Source organism: Glycine max, chromosome 8 (genome assembly GCF_000004515.6).
Source record: "Glycine max cultivar Williams 82 chromosome 8, Glycine_max_v4.0, whole genome shotgun sequence".
In the NCBI taxonomy this organism is placed as follows: domain Eukaryota; kingdom Viridiplantae; phylum Streptophyta; class Magnoliopsida; order Fabales; family Fabaceae; genus Glycine; species Glycine max.
The window spans coordinates 847,933-870,377 of record NC_038244.2 but is presented as its reverse complement, the minus strand read 5'-3'; the positions used below and the strand labels follow the sequence as shown (position 1 = coordinate 870,377).

The 22,445-nt window shown below is 32.4% G+C and overlaps 3 protein-coding genes across 4 annotated transcripts; 2 read left to right on the top strand and 1 right to left on the bottom strand.

Annotated features, from left to right (window-relative positions):
- Nucleotides 1-2,928: 2,928 nt before the first annotated feature.
- LOC100787835 (hydroxysteroid 11-beta-dehydrogenase 1-like protein-like) lies at nucleotides 2,929-5,661 on the top strand. Of its 2 annotated transcripts, none has more exons than NM_001255439.3 (7): nucleotides 2,929-3,158; nucleotides 3,749-3,838; nucleotides 3,943-4,135; nucleotides 4,428-4,513; nucleotides 4,624-4,755; nucleotides 4,863-5,027; nucleotides 5,249-5,660. In NM_001255439.3, exons 1-7 carry the CDS (start codon nucleotides 2,976-2,978, stop codon nucleotides 5,531-5,533), a joined length of 1,134 nt encoding a protein of 377 aa, NP_001242368.2. In that variant the 5' UTR covers nucleotides 2,929-2,975; the 3' UTR covers nucleotides 5,534-5,660. The 2 variants fall into 2 exon arrangements, with proteins under 2 accessions (NP_001242368.2, XP_040873554.1); XM_041017620.1 differs by having other exon boundaries at nucleotides 3,043-3,158; nucleotides 3,690-3,838; nucleotides 5,249-5,661.
- A 325-nt stretch (nucleotides 5,662-5,986) lies between these two features.
- LOC100803734 (recQ-mediated genome instability protein 1) lies at nucleotides 5,987-9,735 on the bottom strand. Its single transcript, XM_003532349.5, has 8 exons — nucleotides 9,232-9,735; nucleotides 8,961-9,131; nucleotides 8,572-8,723; nucleotides 8,273-8,406; nucleotides 7,412-8,151; nucleotides 7,028-7,138; nucleotides 6,814-6,942; nucleotides 5,987-6,683 (listed from the first exon to the last, which is right to left on the bottom strand). The coding sequence occupies exons 1-8, from the start codon at nucleotides 9,700-9,702 to the stop codon at nucleotides 6,519-6,521; spliced, it is 2,073 nt and encodes a 690-aa protein (XP_003532397.2). The 5' UTR covers nucleotides 9,703-9,735; the 3' UTR covers nucleotides 5,987-6,518.
- Nucleotides 9,736-10,251: 516 nt separating this feature from the next.
- Nucleotides 10,252-16,038, top strand: LOC100779284 (myb-like protein X). Its single transcript, XM_041017873.1, has 12 exons — nucleotides 10,252-10,344; nucleotides 10,450-10,852; nucleotides 10,972-11,005; nucleotides 12,837-12,916; nucleotides 13,054-13,113; nucleotides 13,307-13,417; nucleotides 13,504-13,584; nucleotides 13,995-14,045; nucleotides 14,664-15,093; nucleotides 15,336-15,433; nucleotides 15,524-15,554; nucleotides 15,647-16,038. The coding sequence occupies exons 2-12, from the start codon at nucleotides 10,508-10,510 to the stop codon at nucleotides 15,787-15,789; spliced, it is 1,464 nt and encodes a 487-aa protein (XP_040873807.1). The 5' UTR covers nucleotides 10,252-10,344; nucleotides 10,450-10,507; the 3' UTR covers nucleotides 15,790-16,038.
- The last annotated feature ends 6,407 nt before the right edge of the window (nucleotides 16,039-22,445 follow it).

The following is a 22,445-nucleotide window of genomic DNA, read 5'->3' as shown; positions in this document are numbered from 1 at the left end:
CCATAACTACAACTACAAACTTTTCGATCGAAAACAGGACAAATTGGTTTGCTTTATCAAAATTGACACTTAACGGTAAGCATGCCGCAGTAGTATCATTTAACCAAATTATTGGAGCGTATTTTTGTTGTTCTGTACTCATCATAAAATGTAAACTTTTTCTGAGATAAATTTGAGTACATATATAGAGAGAGGGTTTATCTCCATGGAAATACACAAAGCAATCATTATCATCATCGTTTTCATAAATTTGTGTCGATGACATGTGCAGAACATAAAGAAACTTGCGTAGTGCGCACTGTAATTGTTCTCTTGTTAAATCTACAGTCAGTAAGTCACCAGTGAGACGTGTAATTAAACCGTGACTTAGCTACTGCCATCGAGTTCATATCAGAGGTCACATTCACAAAAACTAAGTATTAATGGAGAAACATGTTGTGGAAAATGTGGACATGAACAAAGGGTGGATTGAGAAAGCTACAGAAGAATCCAAAGAGGAGGAGAATCTAGATGATGGAGGAGATGAACAAAGCTTAATTCCTTCTTCTTCTTCTGATGAATTGAACAAAAAGGTTGATGATTTCATTGCGAGAGTCAATAGGCAAAAGGAGGCTTGAACTTAGCCTTCTGCATTATGATAGTTACTAAGGAGCTTTGCAGTGTATAGGAAATCGATCTTTTGTTCTCAAGTAGATTATTTTTATGATAAAATTATTTGAGAAGTTTTATAAAATATGTTTAGTTATTTAAACCTCCTAATAAACAGTATATTTACAACTAATTAATTAGTAATTTTACAGTAATCAATAATCATCACGAGATAGATATTCTTATAGGATTTGGATTATCTGCAGTGAGGAGAGAGAATTAATACAATAATCATTCATGGAACTTTCTTAAAATATAAAATAAACAATTTTAAAAATAATTTCATTAACATTTTTTATTTTTTTGAAACAAAGTTTAATTTGTCGACAACTTACTTTATACTTATAATTAGAGAAATGATAAGACACTTTCTTACATACTCTTTTTATAACACTCGATTTTTATGTGATTGGTTTAAATCTATTATGATTATAAAGTATAAAAAAAAGTGTCATTAGCATTCTTTTTATGATTTTTTTATAATCATTCCTTTTATGATTATATATAACTATGAATATTTAAGTGATTTTAATTTGTTGATATGCACGGAAATAATTTCCTTGTTAATCACCTTCACCTTTTTAATAAATAGGTAGAAGAAAAGAAAAACAGTTATTTACCCATAACTATCTCTTAAACTATACAAATTCATTATCACTGGGTAGAGTTATGGAGTTTGGATCAAAATTTCATTCTATATTCTATTTTTACCGATCGATTTCATTATGGTTGTCAGACATATAAATAAATACGTATAATATGGTTTATAATAGATGTCAGATTTTTGGATCTGGGCAATCATCAAAAAATCCTTCGTTGATAAGCAAACATCCACTTGTACGTAAACATCCACACGTGATAATTATACAAAGTGTATAAAGCCTAGGAAGCTATCTTACAAATTTAGTTTAATATATGTCTCAAGTTCATAAAACATAAACTTTTGAAGGTTTAAAGTAGGCCACCGGAAGGTTGAAGCTCTTCGCAAAATTTTCGCTTCTGGTTACCTTTTTCACAGCGGGGCGCGGCATTTTCTCTACCTTTAAACACAAAGGTTATCTTAAACATGAATTAGAAGTTGAAAGGATACAGAAGCATATTGCTTGATATTGTGATTTTCAATTCTAACAAAACATGTAAGGTTTTATCCATCTGACTTTTTTTTTAACTCCATCTGACTTGTTTATACAATTGTAAGTTATATCTTATGAATAATTGTTTTCAGGTCTAACTACAGTTTTCAGTATGATTGTGCAATTTTAATCATTGGGTTCTTATTGCGTAAATTAAGTTATTAAGATATCACACTATTATTCGAGTTTGGTCCATCCATTGACATTCAATTAAATGTTTAATAAAATTTGATGGCCGGAGGGATCAAAATAATATTGTGATACCTATAAGATTTAATTATATATGCAATTAAAACTTGGGATCAAAATCGCACAAAACATAAGTATATGTGTATATGAAATTAACAATACTAACATAAATATGTTGTTTCAATTAATATGTTGTTAACATATTTAATGTTTTTTTGCTAAAAAAGATAAAAATAAACTTCTTCAAAAATATAAATGATTCAAAAAAAGACTTTTGAAACTTAAAAGGAACAAAATGAAAAAAATTCTAATCTATATTTAAATAACAAAGTTATATGTCAACCGTACAACATTGTGTTGATTTTTTCAAAAATTAAATATAAATAAATACTTTTTCATATTTTCCGGTGGATTTTTAGAAATTAGAATGATACACTCTACTAGTTGTTGTACCATGCTGTATCTACTCAGTGTAACGCGCATTAAACATGCCAAAACTTCTAAATCCAAATCATTCAAGCTCAAATATACCAACACAAAAAAGACAGAAAGCCCAAGTTTTATTACATTTAATTTGAATTTGTCACAAGAATCAAAGTAATCCAAAATATTAATATCGCCGAAGATTAATTTAGACAGAAACACGTACATACGAGTTGTACTATCAGACTACTACATCTGTCTGTAACGGATATGGATGGAATAATGGAACGAGTCTAGAAATTAACTAGGAAGTTTCATTTTAACTTGCATTATGAATCATTGGAATGCAACTAGTATCGTCTGCAGAAAATAGTCGCCGATATTGTTTCTCTGCGTCTCTAAGATACCTACGTGTCCTTTACTTAGCATGCAGTGGTGCCACCTTACCTACACACCTTTTTTCTACTTGTTACACTTATCCCTTTCCGTGCTTGCTTCCTTTGCTTATAACCTAAAACTCCAAATTTCCATTTCTGCTCCACAACATCCTTCTTCATGATCAGATAGTACTTTTGATCAGTCATGGATCTTATTCATAAGTTCCTGAACATAGTAGCTCCTATAACCACCTTCTTTTTCCTTTGCCTTTTCTTACCACCGTATTGGACCTTCAAGTTCTTCCTTTCGATCATAAATTCCATCTTCAGTGAAAATGTTGCCGGTAAAGTTGTTCACATCACTGGTGCTTCCTCTGGCATTGGCGAGGTATCTATAAATCTGTCATCTTCACCCATATAAATCTGTCTTCTAAACCAAAAAAAAAATGTCAAACAACTTTTACTTATTTTTTTAAGTTCTAACTTTTAACTTAAACTTTAAAATCACTTTTAAGCCAAAAATAAGTTTGACAAACATACCCTAATAATCTACTAATAAATATAAATATGCAACCGGTCAGAACTCAGAAACATACTTTTCAGTATGTAAAAGTCAAAAAGCTTGATAGCTTTTTTATGTAAAATAATAATATATATTATATTCATTAATTTAGTATATAATTTTATATATAAAGTAATTCTATGCAAAGTTGAATTTCTTGATCAGCGCTAAGGCACTAACACGTATCCAGCTTCCAAAACCAAAAGTGCTACGTGTTGTTTCCCCTCCATGCAAAGTTAAATGGCTACGTTAAAGCTGAAAACAAAAACTATCTCCAGTTTCTGTTTGATCCGTCTCACCTTTTCTTTTCTTCAACCGAAACCATGGTTTTCATTCATGAAATGTTGAACATTCTAGTTCCCCCTCTTGGCCTGGTTTTGCTGCTCCTCATGTTACCGCCCTATCTGTTATTCAAGATTCTCCGCTTCATCGTAAGATCAATTTTTAGTGAGAACGTAGCAGGAAAAGTGATACTAATCACTGGAGCCTCCTCTGGCATAGGCGAGGTACAAACCAATTAAGTTCCATCTATCTATTAATTCTTGTAATTAATTAACTAAGTGCAATTGATTTTTTTTCTTTGTATTCCTTTTTTATTTGTTTCTCAAAGCATCTAGCATATGAGTATGGTAGAAGAGGAGCGCGTCTAGCACTTGTTGCCAGAAGAGAAAATAGACTCAAGGAGGTTGCTAGCATTGCCAAATTGTTTGGATCCCCTGAGGTCATCATCATCCCTGCAGATGTTTCAAGTTCCCAAGATTGCAAACGATTCGTTGACTCAACAATCAACCACTTTGGACAACGTAAGTCATTAGGACTTAGGAGAGTGTGTGTATGTGAAAGGAGAAGTTATTACATGTTTCAGGATTATCATGTTATCGATTAGTCTCCATGTAACTGAATTTCATTATTTTTTTCTCATAAATTGAAATGTTGGTTATATGTCATGTGATCAGGTGATCATATAACAAACAATTTATCGTATGAAAGGGTGGGAAGAGTTAATATTTTCTATACAAATTAGCAGTCGCATACAAATGTGTTTATGGGTAAACATGGTTAATCACTCTCGTTAATTATGACCTTCCTTTGTAGTGGATCATCTGGTGAACAATGCAGGAGTAAGTGCTCCCGGCTTGTTTGAAAGCACCACTGATATCCGCAATTTTGCACCCGCAATGGTAATGAATTTATCAGTTTTAGCTCATTTCTACAGCAGGTTAAGAGGAATAGAGCTTGTTGTTCCTCACACTGCTTATAACATTTCCAATTCATCATCTTGATTTAACAGGACATTAACTTCTGGGGTTCTGCATATGGCACTTACTTTGCAATCCCCCACCTCAGAAAAAGCAAAGGCAAGATCATAGCAATAGCTTCCTGTACAGGATGGTTGCCTGTTCCAAGGATGAGCATCTACAATGTAACACACATGAATCCATCAACAAGCTAATTATATCGATTATGATATCTTTCTCGTGTTAATATATAGTCAATAATGACCAATTTATTGCTTTCTAAATTCTTTAGGCGAGCAAAGCAGCAGTGATCAGCTTATATGAGACTCTAAGAATTGAATTGGGAAGAGACATAGGGATAACTATAGTCACTCCAGGGCTGATTGAATCAGAAATGTCGCAAGGGAAGGTCTTATTCAAGGAAGGCAAGATGGTTTCTGATCAACTAATAAGAGATGTAAGCTATCTTTACTTTCTGCACAAAACTTAGATGCAATTTTTAACATGTTTTTCGTGTTGTTTCCTAATCAGAATTGGAAATTCACTTCAATAATAACAGATTAGCATTATTCATTGTAAAATAATCCAAGTTTGGTCCTTGCCTTTCATTGTAAAAAATATTTGGTTCTATTAGCACATTGCTTTTATTAATTTACAAATTTGGTTTCTTGGCAATAGGTGCAAGCTAGTTTGATACCCATAAGATCAGTCACAGAAGCTGCCAAATCAATTGTTAATAGCGCTTGTCGCGGAGACTCATACTTGACAGAGCCAGCATGGTTTACGACAACGTTCTATTGGAAGATATTTTTCCCTGATGTGCTTGAGTTTTGTAACCGTAGGACCCTAATCTCAGGGTCTTCGGAGAGGGATACAGTTAGCAAGAAGCTCCTTGATTTATCAGGCTTGAAGAAATATCTGTGTCCCAAGTCAGTGAGAAATCCCAATCTCAAACCCAGCTAACCATCAACTTCATGACTTTGAAATCTAGCTCATGCCATCTAAATGTGGAAGTAGTATCTATTGACATAAGCTACTTCTGTACTTCACCTTAAGAAAATAAAAATAAAAAAATCATTTGTGGTGTGGCATTAAGTGTTTCTAGTTTCTACTTATTCATATGCCTAGCCGTCTTAAAGTGACATTGTAATCGGTAAAGGAATAGTAGTTCAACTTTCCTTCAGGCTCGAACTGTTGGATTCTTGAAGGAAATCAACTGTGACTTTTATCGCTCTGTTTCAATGACTTTGGATCAAGAAAATGTTTTCCATTTTTATTTTTAATTATAAAAATATCATTTCTAAACTGAACGAGTATTTCACACAATACAGGAGAGGTGCAAAACTGCAAACAGTTACTACTCTAATATTCAGAGATGTTTCCACTTTCCAGAGATATTTACTTGTGACTATTTCATTCATTATAATATCGGAGGTGCATTGATAACAAAAATGTCAGTAAACTTTACAAAACCACTTATAGATTAAAAGTAGCAAAGCTAAAATCACCTGACAAATGATGTAATTACAGAAACAAATGATATATCCATTCAAGAACTGCAATGCATCCTAAGAAGAAATAGACATCTCATCCGACAAATAAACCTCCAACGGGAACGCCAAGAACAATGAAATGATGCAAAGCATTCATGCCTCAGCTGTAGTGTGTACACCAGGCAACTTTTAATCACATTTGTAATGCTGTTTCTTTCCTCCTTTTCCCAGGACTCATGGTGATTTTTCTTTTACTGTTGAACTTGGATCAAAGAGAAGACTATTTTGTCAAAATGAACACCAAACATTTTATCGACTTTTGTCGACTTCTCCATAAGTCTATAGGACAAATTTGAACCTTCACCTCATTCACATTTTATTTGCTTGGTTGGTGTGACAATTTTGAGCGCAACTTTTGTACCAGCCAACTTAGGAAATGCTAGCCATTCAAGTAATTACGGGGATAATTCAATTGGATCCGTAGGTTTTTGAACTTGTGGAGGGTTAAGAGACTTCAGCCTTCTCAGAAGTAACCGTGCATCAGATTGAGGACAGCCTTGACTCATCTCTAGGGCAAGTGGAAGGGAAGATTTTTTATTTAATTCCACAAGAATTATTCCCTAGACAAAAAGCATAGATTTTTAATTAACAGAATGAAAAACACAATTATTAATTTGTAGCCAATTCAGCGGACTGCATACGAATCTGTCAGATTCCCTTATGTCTACAGTAAGAGAGAATCTATATTACCTCAAAGTTTGCTAAAAATGCTTGAAATTTATGCATTGTATCCCTCATTTGTTGGACAGTTTTCGTGTCAGGAGAAGAAATGGCCGCAGTTACCTCCTCAGGAGAAAAACCAATTCCTTTCTGTACAACCTAAATTTTTTTATCATTAATCAACTTAGTACACTTAAAAGATAAAGACCATGTGATAAAAGCTTAAATTCTAGAGCAAACTCACATCATGATCAATGAGGATTTCAGAAATAAGGCTACCATCGTCTACATATGCCTGAAGCTCATATGATGTCCTCTTCTTGTACCGGAATCCTTTTACACCAGTCAAAAAGCACTGCAAAAAAATTGCATTTACACTTGAGAGAAATATAAGATTGCAAACACTATGATGACATCAGTTAATAGAATTATGACATGCTCGAAAGAAAATTACATCCAACTATCCAAGAACCAATTTCACAACAGAATAGCAACAGCTGGCCACAGAAACTTTTGACAATTCCAACTGCTCATATTGGCCGAAGATTCAATTAAAATAACTTGAATACGACGTGCATAAGGTAAAAATCACTGCCCAAAATAATACAGTAGATAGTTTATCTTTTACCTTGATTTTACCCCGAATTGCAGGAGCTTCCTCTTTCATTTTAGCCCACTTGGCTGACAAACTAGCCATGTATGTGAACGGGACCTCTTGGTCTCCAGACAGTATGAGTGGATGGTCACTGGCATCACCCATCTCGACATCGCTGGTGTTTAAAACAGAGGAAGAGGCTCTTCGTGGATGAGAACTATCAGTGGCTGCTGGAGTTCTATCTCTGTATGTCTCAACATTTTCAACAACAGGAGGGCACTCAGTAGTTGCAGAACTTTCCCTTGTTATATGAACAGTGTCATTATGCACCACTGAAACATTTGAAACCATGTTAGAAAACCGATTGTCAACAGAATATTCCCTAACAGTGGAAGAGGTTCTTCGTGGATGAGAACTATCTGTGGCTACTGGAGTTCTATCCCTGTATGTCTCAACACTTTCAACAACGGGAGGGCACTCAGTAGCCACAGAACTTTCTCTTGTTATATGAACAGTATCATTATATGCTGCTGAAACATTTGAAACCATATTAGAAGACTGATGGTCAACAGAATATTCCCTGGTGACATTAGAAGCATCTATGTGCATCTCCTCAGCCTTTGACATGACAGAAGAGAGCTGGTTAGCCATAGAGCTACCACGGGAAACAGAATTGGTATCTCTAGACATATCCATGTTCATAGCATCAGCATTTGACGCCATGTGGGGTATTGAATTACTGTTACCAGTGCCAGACATGCTCGGGCCAGAACCTGTGGTTAAATTTATACATGAATAATAGATGAGAACAAAATCAGGAAACTGTCAACAGCACAGATCTACACTCCCATCCACACACAAACATATACTTTTATATGTAAAATAAGAATGTACCTTGATTGTTTTCCTGTACAGGATCAGTACTGTGCAGCGTGGAGCCACTGCGTGCAAGATCATCAACTCCACCTGGAGGCCACGCAGCAAGAGTTGCTCTAGTCGCTAAAGGAATAAACACTCCGTTTCTAGTTCTGCATGAGGATAAAAACTAACTAATCAAGGTTTACCTATATGCAGTAAAATCACATATTGCAATTTTGCAATAGAATAAGCCAGCAAGAAAAAACAAGAAAGTTTGTACTGATACAGCTTTCACATTAAGATAGCATACAGCTATCCATTGTAATGATTTGTACCTTCTCCCCCTAGGTCTAGGTGGCTTCTTTAATTCTCCAACCAGGCGATTTCGGGCAGCATCCAGCTCCTCAACCAATCCCCCCAATATTTCAATGGTTTCAGGTACCAGCATAAGAAGTCCACGACGCACATGTACATTAGAGATAGTAACCTAAAAGTATCAAATAATCCCCTCAACCTTGCATTCTCTGGCAATAAAGATAACCAAATAACCTACTTGTATTTCTCGGATAGCGGATAGAAGTAATGAAACAAGAAAAATAAGAATGGACCGAATGGGAGTTACACCTCAATGATCCATGTAATAAAAAATGCATTAAAGAATGGCATAGTCTACTAAGAAGAGTATAGAAATCATCCAAAATAAAAGAGATGGCAGTAGATAAACCTTTAAACCAGAAGAGGCACAAACTTCAAGAGCTTCGATGGGCCTATACTCCATTCCAAATACTCTTTGAATGCCATCAGTCATTGATAACTTCAAACATCTTTTAATTCCAGGATTTGCCTTTTCATATCTGCCTCGTAGAGGACAAGTCATATTAATTATTTCATCAACCTGCAACAATGAATTGCACATTGCGGTGTCTTCAAATTCCACAAATAAAAAATCGACCGCACTTCCAATGAATGAACGATGTGAGGAAGCAAGGGCGCACCTGCAATACATAGGGACCGGGGAGAACGTTAAGGTGCATGGCGTCTACGTTGGGAGGGAGTATGCCACTTCCGCAGAAATTCATGTCGGCGTAGAGAAACTGCTCGAAACAGCGTTTGGCTTTTGCGGCGACGTCGAGGTGTTCAAAGGCCGGAACGGAGGACTGGAATTCGCGGAGGCAGGAAGTGAGCCAGTCACTCTTGGGTGACAGTCCAAGGCGGCGGAGGAAGTCGGTGACAGGACAGGCGGGAGAGGGCGGAGGGAGGCTGTCGAGGACGTCGAGGAAGTCCTCGTCGTCGGAGATTTCAACCGGAAAATGGGTTTGTGGCTCGGATTGGGGTTGGAGTGGGTCTTGTTCTTCTCCGTCGGAATCGGAGTCGAGCCTGAGACGGCGTATGCGTATAGGCGGCATTTTTTGCACGACAAGGGGAGTTTTTTGAAAATGTGCAGTGCTCTCTTTTCGAGTAGGCATGCAAAACTTGTAACAGGTTCAGATACCCAAGTCTAGCCCAATTACTATTGTTGCCCTGCTTTCAACTAACAAAAAATATCTTCATTAACTTTTTATTTTTTGGGAAATTCTATTTTCAATCAATAAATTTCATACAATTTATCTTCTGCTTTTGCTCCTACAAAATTTATGAATTTCACCTTCTAACAAACCTGACATTTACTCTTAACTTTTTTACTTTTTTTAATAACTTTTATCTTTAACTTTCACGGACAATTAATCAACATAAATTTTGAAAGTTTTTTAAAAATTAAGAATAAAATATAACAAAAAAATTTGAGATTTACATTCAATATCTTGAGTTGTAACAGATTAAGTTTTGAAACGATTAATTATTTTGGTTGTTATTATTTTAAATTAATCATTTTATTTATATTTGATGTTTCATTAAAATTTAAATATTAACTAAATATTAATGTTTTTGAGGAAAAATGATAAAAATATTAAAACTTAATATATCAATATAAAAAAACATAATCAACCAAGAGTGAAATTTAAGTGTTTTTTTTTTACAAGTTAAGTTTTTGCCGGGAATGGAGAAAATAAGGGAAAGGAGTGTGAGAAACCGCTGAGAAAATTGGCATGAAATTTGAAACACTAGTGGTGAGCGCGCTTCATCTTTTTACATTCCCTCCATTTTCATTTCACGATTTCCTCCCTATCACAATCATAATGACTAAAAGCCTCCTCTCTTCTTCTTCTGCTTAGGATTTTACTCTCTTCGCAAATTCATTTTCTACATTCCCCTCTCTCTCGAATCTCAACAATGCCTTCCGAAACCCTAGAAAACCAGAAACCTCAAGTGGAAGACCAACAAGACCTAGCTGAAGACAGCCACACAGAGCAAGAAGATAATTCGGAGATGAAGGAGATTGATGGCAAAGGCGAAGAAGAGAAGGAGAAAGAGGAAGAGGTAGAAGGCGATGAAGAAAATGAGGAGAAGGAGGAACGTGACGAGCTGAAGTCAAAAAAGTCAACGAAAGAAAGCGCTTTCGCTACTCCAGGAAGTGAGAGACCAACTAGGGAGAGGAAAACGGTGGAGAGGTACACTGTTTCTTCGCCCGACAAGTTTCCCAGATCTTCTTCCATCAAAGCTCTCTCAATTGAAAAGGTACATTTATTATTATGTAAATTTGTATACTATTTTACTTTTCGGATTTTGTTTCTCCACTGTGACGAATCAATTGAACGACGGCTGGATTTGATCGTGTGAGTCTCCTTGGGTTTCAGGGCAGCGGTACACAGCTCATGGACATTCCTAATGGTAAGACCTGTTTATTGTTACATGCGTTTGTGAAGAAATCACGTGATCTTATTGATGCATAATTCTATCTCTGTATGTTATAATGTTATTGTTTGCAATTGTAATACCGTCTTGAATTGCCGATCCCCCCAAGTAGATTAAGTAATTGTGAATGTTGACTTCGGTTTTGCAAGATTAGGTTTGGGGTTTTAACATTTTCATATTAAAGTGGTCTCATTGAATATTTCTGGTTAAAAAAGAATGTATTTGATTATTTTATCAAAATAAGAAATTTTGAAAATGAAGAAATTTAATTGCTTTATTCAAACACAAAATTTTGAAAATGAAGAAATTTAATTTTTTATTCAAACACAAAATTTTGAAAATGAAAGAATTTAAATTGAAACATTTGAAATTCTTAAAATTTAAAATTCTTTAGAATTTTAAATTCTCCCATCCAAACACACTCTAAGGATGCAAGGTGGTGGTAATGTCTTAAGGCAAGGGAGTCAAGAGAAGGATTAAAGTTAGGGACAACTGGACAAGTGAAGAGAAAAAAAAAAGGAACGGAAATTCTGACTATTTTGCATCAATTTGCAACTTGAAATGACCTACCCAGGCATGGCATTTGTGGTAAAGATAAAAGAATCAAATGTTTATGTGCTACAGTGTTATTATAATTTGATCTCTGTCTCTAAAGACACAAACTTCATGGCTAAAACAGCTGTGGCAGCTGGAAAACATAAAATTCATAACAAAAAGACCTGAAATTTGGAAACCAAAACCCTAAGGGTACATCCATAGAAAGACCATCAATTTGGATTTCATAATTGTTGTTGTTGTTGTCTCCTCCTTTGTTAGACTTATAAATAGTTATGTCTCATCCAAATCAACATCTATCTCTTCAGTGTTGAAATTCAAGAAATGACTGAGAGCCTTATTTTGCTAACTTTACTTGCATTAGCCATTTGGCTTGGCTTGTATTTTTACCCGCTTCTTCATCAATACCTGCCCTTGCTACTCTCAGTATATCAATACTTCATTATCATCACCATAGAGAACTTCATCTTAAATGTGTTCAGGATTATTAATGGTTGAACACACATCCTTTGTGGACCTCTATGATCCTCCAAGACCTGCACAGTCTCCCTCCTTTCTTAAATTGGTTTGCTTACAAATTGCCTAGACCCTAAGCTAAGCTACTAGCCTACTACTAAGAGTCTAACATGTCTCCCATGCATAGGCTACAGAAGTACACTTGGACATATTTTAATGTTGAACATAAATTTTTATGCTAGGATTTGGCTTATGAATGATGGTTCATTCTCAGCTGTATGTTATTATTGCATGTCCAGTTTTAGAAGTTAAACTTCATGCTTTCTTAACTCAGAAGAAGTTTGTAAAGTGTAAGTGTATTCCAACCCAAAACTTCCAGCCCAAGGTAGTAGAAGTACAGTGACCTTTAACATAATCTGCTTATTGGGTTTGACCTTAGTTTAGATGGTAATGACAAATACTCCTCTGGAAAGATGTGTTTTCAAGTTTTCTAAGGATAACATTCGCTGTTGTCAAGAAACATGTTTCAGCTGTTTGATACATTGCAAATTTTGGGTGTTTTGTGCTGGCTGTATATGTTGGTCATTTTTGTTTAACTCATGCATTTTAAACATGTGAAGTGTGAAGTGAGGAATTGTAGATTGCTCTCCTGTTATAGTGTTATTGGATCCACTCTCTTGGTGGTAGCAACTAAATTTTGCAGAATTCCAAATTAGTAGTTTGCTTTCAAGTTTTAATGTTATGTTTCTCCAAAGCAGTGTTTTTAGTTATGTTATTTACTTCTAAACTTTTTCAGTGGCTTTCACGTTATCAAAGAGAAAAGCTGATGACAACTTGCGTGCACTTCATAGTATATTGTTTGGGAAAAAAGCAAAGGTGATAGACTGACTTAGTTCCTTTGTTGGTTTTGCATTTTGTTTCCATGTTTTATTATTTTAATTAAGGGTGGATGAACACCATAACTCTAGCTATTGGCTGTTGTTTGAATGCTAGTGACATGATTTCTTGTGTAGGCACACCATCTAAAGAGAAATATAGGATTGTTTTCTGGCTATGTGTGGACTGAAAATGAGGTACAGTTGCATTATATACTGTAATACTCCTTGTCTTTTTTTTCCTTACCATGCAGATAAATCTTAATGGATTTTGTGTTAATGTTGACAGTACTATTTATTTATTTTGGTTAGATGTGCCTGTTGTCTTTAAAAATGGATGGATGGGGCTGTAATTAACCTGCTTATATTATGGTTTTATAATTCTTGGCAGGAAAAACAGAGGGCAAAGATAAGGGAGAAGATTGACAAATGTGTGAAAGAAAAGTTGGTGGACTTCTGTAATGTGCTTAATATTCCGATAACTAAGACCAGTATGAAGAAGGTAAGTAGTGATCTAACATTTTCCCATCCTTGTATTGATTCAAAGACTGTCTTTATACAAAAGTCATTTTTAATGTGACATTTCAGGAGGAACTGTCTGCAAAGTTGTTAGAATTTTTGGAGTCCCCACATGCTACAACTGATGTTCTGCTTGCTGATAAGGAAAAGGTATTTTTTTTTAATATTATTGTATAAGGATAAGGATTAATTAATATTAGTAAGTTGTGACACAATTTATCCACTCTGTTGCAATGTGTAGATTTCATGTTACTTTAAAATTTAATAATATATTCCAACCAAATAACTTAATATCAGCAAATTACAGACCTCCCAAAATCAAGAAGTTGAACCATCTGATTGAAGACTTATTTTGTCCAAAATTTCCCAAATTTAACTTGGGACCTTAATATGATTTATAATGTAACAGCTAGATCAATCATCATAGCTAACTAATCATGTTTGCACTGTATAGTGTCATTAAGTCCTAAATCATTATATAAATATGCTAATTAAATTATTTTTGTTTTTTATTATATTTTATTAGTGTTTGTTTATTGAAGATTGGTTCTATGTTACAGAAAGGCAAAAAGCGAGCCAGAAAGCAAACCCCAAGCAAATCCCCTGCTAAGGTGTGTTATCATTCTAGAAATTCATTGCTGCATATCTTTTATACACTAGTCTTTGTGTGCAATCCCCTGCATTGAAACATGTTGCCAAATGTTTGATTCTTCATGTAGCATGAGGTAATCTGATTTATGATGGTTCAGTATCATTTATAATTATCAACTAATTGTTATATTATTGCTAGACTGTCTTTAATTAGGCTTTAATATCATTTATTTTCAGTTGTTTGTCTGATACTACCCCTATGAACAGAATTTGAAATTACTATCTGTTGTTATGATCTTATGGAGGCGAACTTCAAATAAAAAATTGCCATCCCATACCTTTGTAAATGTGAATGATCTGAAGTTAAACATAATTGAATTGTTTTACTTCTAAGATACCTTTGGTATTCCTGGCAGAAAAATGTTCTTGTTTCAGATTATCAGTTACTGCTTTTTGTGGCTTCTATAAATTTCATGGTTCAGTTTTCGTCCCCCCCCCCCCCCCCTTTTGTTTCCATGGATGAATTGGGATGTAAATTATCTCATTCTGCAAGAGCATTAATTATATCGTTCTTAAAAATGATTTTTCATCTGTTTTAATTACTTTTTTAATTACTTACATACATCGTGTGTCTTTAGAAGCAAAAGCAAAATTCACAAGTTGGGAAAAAGCAAAAGCAATCTTCTGACATCGAGGACAGTGATGCAGCTGAACCTTCAGATGCAAAAGTTGATTCCCGGGAAGATGATGATTCAAGTCAAAAAAGTGAAGGTGGTAATAAGGAAAGCATATCAGAGAAAGAGGAAGATAAAGAAAAGGTTCACAAACGTTCTTCAAAAAAGATTCTGAAGGAGGATCAAACCACACCTGTAAAGAAGACCACTGGTGTAAAGACTGCCAAGAGCAATGAAAACACTTCTAAAAAATCTACTTCAAAAAGGGCTGTTACTGACAGTACTTCTAAGTCCAAGAAACAGAAATCAGTGAAGGAAAACCTGAACTCGAAAAGGAAGGATGCAAACAAAAAACAAACTGACAAGTCTTTGAAGGCTTTATTGAAGGATCAAGGTTGGTTCTTTCTCATTGCATTTGATATTATCTGTACTAGAATCTAATGCCAGTTGTCATACTTAGTTGCCCAAAAGTCTTTTTTGGAACCTATGATCACTTTTGCTAGAGTTGTTCCAGAAAACTTACCCGCTACACATAACAATGTTATGTTTGGACAAGTTACATAAAATCTTTCAATTTTGTAGGACTGAATTGTTATTTTTTCATACTTTCCTGTTCCATTCTTATGTCAATGGCAGGCAAAGATAAAAGTAGTGAGAAGGCCAAAGCAGAACCTAGTAAGGAGGAGTTGCATCGAGTGGCTGTTGATATTTTGAAGGAAGTAGATTTCAATAAGGTAAGTAATGTTTTTCTGTGCCATTTCATGTATCTTTTTTGTTTTTTTAATATTGTACAATTTTTCTTTTTTGTATTTTCCTTTATGCAGGCAACTTTATCTGACATCCTCAGGCAACTTGGTATGACCCGTTCCACTTAATTCTCTCCCTCCCCCCAAAAAGATGGGAAATGATTTTGTGAACTCAGCTCATTTGTAATGAAATGTTGGCAGGTACTCACTTTGACGTGGATTTAATGCCTAGAAAAGCAGAGGTGAAGGATATAATTACAGATGTAATTAATAACATGTCTGATGATGATAGAGAGGAAGCTGAAAATGTTGGGGATGATGATGCAGATGAAGATGATGCTTGATTGTAGAATTATATATGGGTAAATAATCTTAGGCTATTGCAGAAATTAGATGCATGTGTTTCATTCCACAACTATATTTTCTCACCATGATTCTCGCAATAATAGGTTTCAATGAATATTTGGTTTGTGTTGTGACCTTTTTCCCTGATAGGTATTCTCAACTTCGTTGTAATTCCATTTAGATTTAACTCCTTTCACCGTATTATTAGTGCGACCTTAATTTTATTTCTTATACTGAATAGGTTTATTCACCTGCCTGTAAACAATATTGCCATTTAGATTATCATTTTTTTTTCAATAGGTAGAACTAGATTATGAATCTTTAAAAGATGAGATTGTTATGAATTGCAATGGCTTTCCTATTTAATTGCTGATAAGATAAGCATTTGCACCTTGTATTTATTTATCTTGATGAGAAGTTTGGTTTGCAAACTTTGGGAGTCGCCTATTGAGATTCAGCAAATGAATCTTGGGTTGCTGTTTCTCTTTGTTGACTTGGTTTATTTTTGCAATATTGATTCTCTTTGCATCTCTAGTGTGTATCAATTTCTGCTTCTTTTTTGGTAGTCTGTTTTTGGTACAGAATTTCTTCCAGTTTGTCATTTCAAGAGTGACTTGTTTAAACTTGTGTACATCACCTTAAGGATTAAAGTTGTATTATTTTATCAACAAGTGGTTGATTCTAGTGATATTAAATTTGATTTTCTTAACCAACATCATTTTAATAACATTAATAACATGATTATCCAAAAAAAAAGTTACATTATTTTTATGAAACAAGAATTAATTGTGATTTCACTTTCATAGTTATTTATCATAATTTTGAGGCTTAATTAATTGTCTTGTTATTTATTTGTGTTCAATTTCATTCCATGAATCTATATTCATGTTTCTCAGCCTTTCTATTCCCTTATAAAAAGGTGAAAATTGTGTTTTCATGGGAATGAATTTTTTTTTTTCTAAAATAACTTCTCACTTTTATCCTTTTTTTATCACATTTATTTATTTAATTTTTTCTGTTAAATTTAAAATTTTTCCAAAGAATTCTGAATATTTACCTAACATCTTTGATAAAGTAATAGCATTTCCAAATATTATTTGTTGTGTATGATTTTATTTGTGAAACAAAGGATCTATCTAATTTTGTTATCAAAGTGTTTTGTATGTGTTTATTTGGTGGGATTTGTTACCAATGGTGGTTTTACCTTACGTTTGATAAAGAGGAATGAAAATGAGAAAAAAAAAAGAAATTAAATTTAAATTGAAGAGAAAGTGAAAAAAAAAATTAATTTTTGTCTCATGAAATTAACTATTCATCTTTTTTTTTGTCCTTTCATTTTTATGCAATCAAACAAAAGAAATAATATTGTGATCTGTGCTTTTTTATCTTTGTTTTTTTTCCTATTTTCTTCTTTTCCAAACGCACCATTAGTGTTTTTAATGATTAAGTGTATTTATGAAAACTAATGAGCCAACTAAATGTGGGTTTTCAAATACCATTTTTTTATAGGTAAAGTTATTCTAGTTTTTTTATAGGCCAAATACAAAAACACTAACAATATTTATTCATCCTCCTAGTATCCACTCAAAGACCATTAATTAATTTCTTTAATTAGGATCTTTTAATTCAAAACTCCGTTAGCTATCTTTAATTAGTCACTTTTGATTCCCTAAATATTTTGATCAAGATTTAATTTTGGATTAGTGCACAAAAAATGTAATTTTTAAAAATTATTTTTGGGTTTCTTTTCACTTGTAACTAACAATAAATAGAACATTTATCTACATGTATCAGATTTTTTTTTTGAAAAAAAATGCATAAGATAAGATGGAAATTCTTCTAATAAAAAAAGAGATGAGATGAGAATTCATGAATAGAGTTGGAAATTGAGTATTTCTTCCCCATTGAAAATTTATTTTTCCCCCTCTTGTGAAACCTTGCTTTATCAATTTTGTTTATAGGATCTGTGTCTCAAATTCACAAAGCTCTCACAAACCTTTCTAACTTGTCATGTATTCAGAGTAGGGTAAGTGATTGGAGTCACATTCTATACAACGTTTGTTGATTATTTGTATTTGTCAGGTCATTGAACTGTCCTTTTTAGAGCAATTATCATTTCCACTTTCCTTTCTCAAGTCTTAAGGGTGACACTCATATCCTTCTTTTTAATTTGTTATTTCTGATTTCTTAGATAACTTATCTTGTGAGGATCAAGCCAAACGGTCAATCTCGTCATTTCATATCATGGTAGGAAAAGGAGGATCTCCTCTTTTGGTTTGTAGGGAAAATAAAATAATACCTTGCCATTTTTTTTAGGAACACCTTGCCTTGCAAAAGACAACTTTGTTTTAGATTAAAGACAACTTAATTAGTATATAATTCATAAACTTTAAATATTTCCCCTCTCCTTTGGATCCTCAGGAGAAATAATACTTTCTTCTTCCCTAATTATAAAATTTTTAAAAAATTATTTATTCTTTTTTATAAGATTTTTTTATATATTTTTACTTAATTATTATTTCTTCAAACATTAATAAGAAACAAGTAAGTGAATAGAAAAAAAATAAAAGGATAATTTTAGAATAAAAGTATAAATAATTAACAAATTTAATATGATAACTATTTTTCTTAAGAGACATAAATTAATTGAAATAGTCTTATAATTAAGAATTATGGACAAATAGATAGAGTAACAAGCATAACAGTAAAAAAAAATGATTTCTTACTTTTTTTTGCTCCTTTTAATTTTCTAAAACTTATAGTATTTTTTACAATAAAAAACGTTGCTCTTTCCTTATCCGTCTTGAATTTTTCTGTAAACTAACCATATTTTACATCTTTTTTAATACTATGTCCGTCCTTTTTTTATCAAATGTTAATTATTTATAGTTAGTTTTTTTATTAGTGGGAAAATTAAATCTATAACATTTTTCCTCTTTTTATCATTTAACCAATCTTATAACTCTATTTTTATCCTAAAATATAAGACTTTTTTAACTAATTTAAACTTTTTAAGAAAGTTAGTAATTCACATTCTTTAAAAAAGTTAATTAATATAGTTAGTTACATTAAATTTGTTAGCATATTATAATATTCTTCCAAAATTACCCTTAAAAGTGTTGGGTTCATAATCTTTTATTTTACTTAATTATTTTTTCACCTAATCAATTAATGTGTGTTTATCTTTTTAATTTTTATCTAATTCTTACAAGAGAGATAATACATTTAAATTTGGATAAAAAAATAATTAATGCAAAAGAGAATCGAAAATAAATCTTATAAAAAGATATAAATAAATTGAAAAAAGAATGTTATATTTAGGGGAGTAGTAAAATTAGGAAAATCAATAAAAAAAATAATATATAACGGCTGCTAGTCCTAATTTAATTATCCGTAACATATACATTTGGACTTACATCTATACAAACGGTTACATTGGCTGCTGTATTAATGATTATAAATTTAGTTGGAAGTTGGCACTGCAATTATGATCAGACATACAGTTAAAGATATCTTGATGAGTGGCCTCACAGCAATAGCACTTGCCAATTGATATACAATTTAAAACAGATAGACAAACAGCATTACTTGTATTGGCACAGACATTAGCACTCCAATCCCAACAACTAATGCAGCTCGTACATTATTTGTCAGTATACAGATATAAGTAACACTCACTACCATTTCTAAGCATTCTTCCAAGTTCCAAGTCAAATTTGGCAGTTGGCCACTGCATCAATGATAGTTTTTTTATTTTTTCCTTTAAAACGAAATACAGTACTGTAATACACAGTATATTTTCTTGCGATTAGCATTATATTTTCTTTTATAGTATTAATATTCTAAAATATTGATTAAATATTTTTTTATACAAAATATAATACTTAGTATTCAATGTTATCTATATATTCTTATCTTAACAGTAGTGTATCATGAACACCAACGTCAACGTGCGTTCCCACGGTGGAAGCACGCACTCTCACTCTCACATGTAGGAATATAAATAGGTAAGAAAGGATTGATTTATGACTTAGCTTAAACCACATCACGTTAAAATAGGTCCAATTTTTTTAGGAAATGAATAAAATTAAAGTTTTATATAAAAAAATTAATTTCAAAAGTTCAATGATTTGGGTAACTTTTGAACCCAACTCCATCTGAACACGTTGATTTAAATTTTGGCGTTTTTTCAGGTTAAATTGATTTGACTCATTCAAACTTGACAATCGGCCTATAGTTCAGGCAACAAGTTTTTATTTTGAAACCTGCAAAGAACCTAATTCAATGAAGTGATATTTTCTTTTTTAGTTATTATTAATTTATATATTTATCCTTTTATTTATTGATTATTTACAATTTTTAGAAAATTTTAAGCAACATTTTATGTTTTCAGAAAGACCTAACCCAACCTAACTTATCATTAATCTAATTGATTTTGTTTAAGTCAAAATTAAGGAAAACTGCAAAAACTCAACTTAACTGAAAATGAAGTATTTTGATCAATTTGGGTAACAACTTAGTCAAATCAAATCCAAAGTGACCCAAATACACCTTAGTTTATAGTATGTTTTATAGAGTTTTTTTTTTTTCATTGTCCTATAGTTGACAAGTTTTTTTATGGATTATGTTACATGCATCTATCCAAAACCCTAACATGAATAAATTACAGGTCGAACTTGACTTTCAAAAAGATTAGGATATATTATGGATGATAATAGGGTTGGGCGGTAGTTGCCTTGTTACCTATCATGTTAGATAAATAGTAGCTCTTGTCAGATAAATATCCTTGGCTATTCATGGATATTTACTAGAGAAACTTAAAATATTTTTTAAGAAAATACCTTGACATAATTTTTAATTATATATTCAAACAGTTTATTTAAGAAAATAAAGGCTAAAAAATTAAAATTATTCAAATATTATACATAATTATACTAATCAAGATACTTCAATTTTGTAACTAAATCTAATTATTTTTGCGTGTAAATTTGAACTTAACCTAATTCAACTCTAAAAATAATTTATTTTCTAAAAATTACCTAAATTACATACATTTTTTAATCATATTACTAGTTGATCCGAAATCTCCATGAAACCATGTTATGTTGCGCTGAAAAATATGAAATAACTCTTGACAAACAGCAGATGCCAACACCGAGCAAGAACAAGAACAATTATGAAAGCATCAGATGTCAAATTATTAAAATTGGTATATTAATCAATTACTATTTTTATCATTAATTAATTAATTACTATAAGGGCGTGTAAGTGGTATTTTAGTTTGATGCAGATCTGTAGAGGTCAAATAACCTAGTGCTATGGTGTTCTTTTTCATTATTGGGATACATATAAATGGGAAAAAAAAAACGTATATAACGCAGATGCACGTACGGTCTGAAATCCAATCAATAAATACAAGTTAAAACAACGTCCCAGCATGTCCTTTTTGCTAATTAATATTGCCATTGGTGCATGAATCATTCTTCACCATATCAATTCGTGTTGACCTAGCGTATTGACCATGTCTCCAAAAGACTCAAAGAGCGCGAGTTTATTTACCTTTGAAAAACTAAACAAATTCATTTAAAATAAATCAATGAAGTGATGATATTTGGACTTAAAAAAAAAGTTCTATTAATATCTTTCATTTTTTTTATTTTTGTCCGATCATGTTACCAATATTATCAATTAAGTAGTACTTATCTATTCTATCTCTCTCAAAATATGCACACCGCTTGTTCAAGAGCAATTTCCCAAATCCTGATCACGTGATAAAGACTGTAAATTGTGTTATTAACAAATTAACTCGAAGAACACCTACATATTTTATATTTCTCTAACTGTTTTGGCAATGAAACTCAAAACAACCAAAAAACAAAAACAAGTACCATCCATTCGGAAGTATGGACCTGAATATCTCAATGGCCATTATTGCTGGATACTCAGCGTTAAATGTTTGGGCACGGCACATTCCCCAGACAATGACATTAAACTTTATTTTATACTATAGTAATTATTTAGGCTAAATGATTTATTTAATTTTAATTTTAATTTTTTTTCTTTTTAAAATGATATTTATTTTCATCTAAATGTTAACTTTAATAATAAAATAAAAATAATGACAGTTAAATATCACTACAAAATTCAAGTTTGTTTGTAATTCTTCCTCATTCTTTTCTTCTTCCTGGCTCCCTCTACTCCCTCCTCTTACCTGCAGCACCTGATGGCAACTCTTGTGTTGGGCGACGGAGCTAATTAATCACCCTAACATGATAATCGTAATCCTTATCCAAGCAGGAACAGAGCAATTCTAGAAAAGAATAAAATCCCTAAAGAACATATGAATCCCAAATTAATTAAGACCGGAATTTTTCGTATGTATTCTTACGGAGGGAGAAGAAACACATTTTACGCCAGTTTTTATCCGTCAATATTCTTTAATGGTTAATGGTGTTACTATTAGGTGGACCATTTTAAATATTTTAAAAAATTAAAATAAAATTTTTAAAAAATAAATAATTAAATTAAACAAATAAAATAAAATAAATTAAGGATCAAATAGATTATTTGTCCTATTATTTATAGCAATTAATTAAATTATTTTCTCAAGTCAAACAAGACTGAATATAGTATAGTTTAATAATTATTCTCGTTC

Excerpts from the sequence above, each read along its gene's own strand:
- LOC100803734 (XM_003532349.5), bottom strand. The coding sequence starts at position 9,702 with ATGCCTACTCGAAAAGAGAGCACTGCACATTTTCAAAAAACTCCCCTT. Across the intron at positions 8,152-8,272 it reads TGTACAGGAAAACAATCAAG|GTTCTGGCCCGAGCATGTCT; the intron begins GTACATTCTTAT and ends ATTTAACCACAG. Across the intron at positions 7,139-7,411 it reads CAATTCGGGGTAAAATCAAG|TGCTTTTTGACTGGTGTAAA; the intron begins GTAAAAGATAAA and ends ATTTTTTTGCAG.
- LOC100779284 (XM_041017873.1), top strand. The coding sequence starts at position 10,508 with ATGCCTTCCGAAACCCTAGAAAACCAGAAACCTCAAGTGGAAGACCAA. Across the intron at positions 13,114-13,306 it reads ATGTGTGGACTGAAAATGAG|GAAAAACAGAGGGCAAAGAT; the intron begins GTACAGTTGCAT and ends AATTCTTGGCAG. Across the intron at positions 13,585-13,994 it reads TGCTTGCTGATAAGGAAAAG|AAAGGCAAAAAGCGAGCCAG; the intron begins GTATTTTTTTTT and ends TCTATGTTACAG.
- LOC100787835 (NM_001255439.3), top strand. The coding sequence starts at position 2,976 with ATGGATCTTATTCATAAGTTCCTGAACATAGTAGCTCCTATAACCACC. Across the intron at positions 3,839-3,942 it reads CCTCCTCTGGCATAGGCGAG|CATCTAGCATATGAGTATGG; the intron begins GTACAAACCAAT and ends TGTTTCTCAAAG. Across the intron at positions 4,514-4,623 it reads GCAATTTTGCACCCGCAATG|GACATTAACTTCTGGGGTTC; the intron begins GTAATGAATTTA and ends TTGATTTAACAG.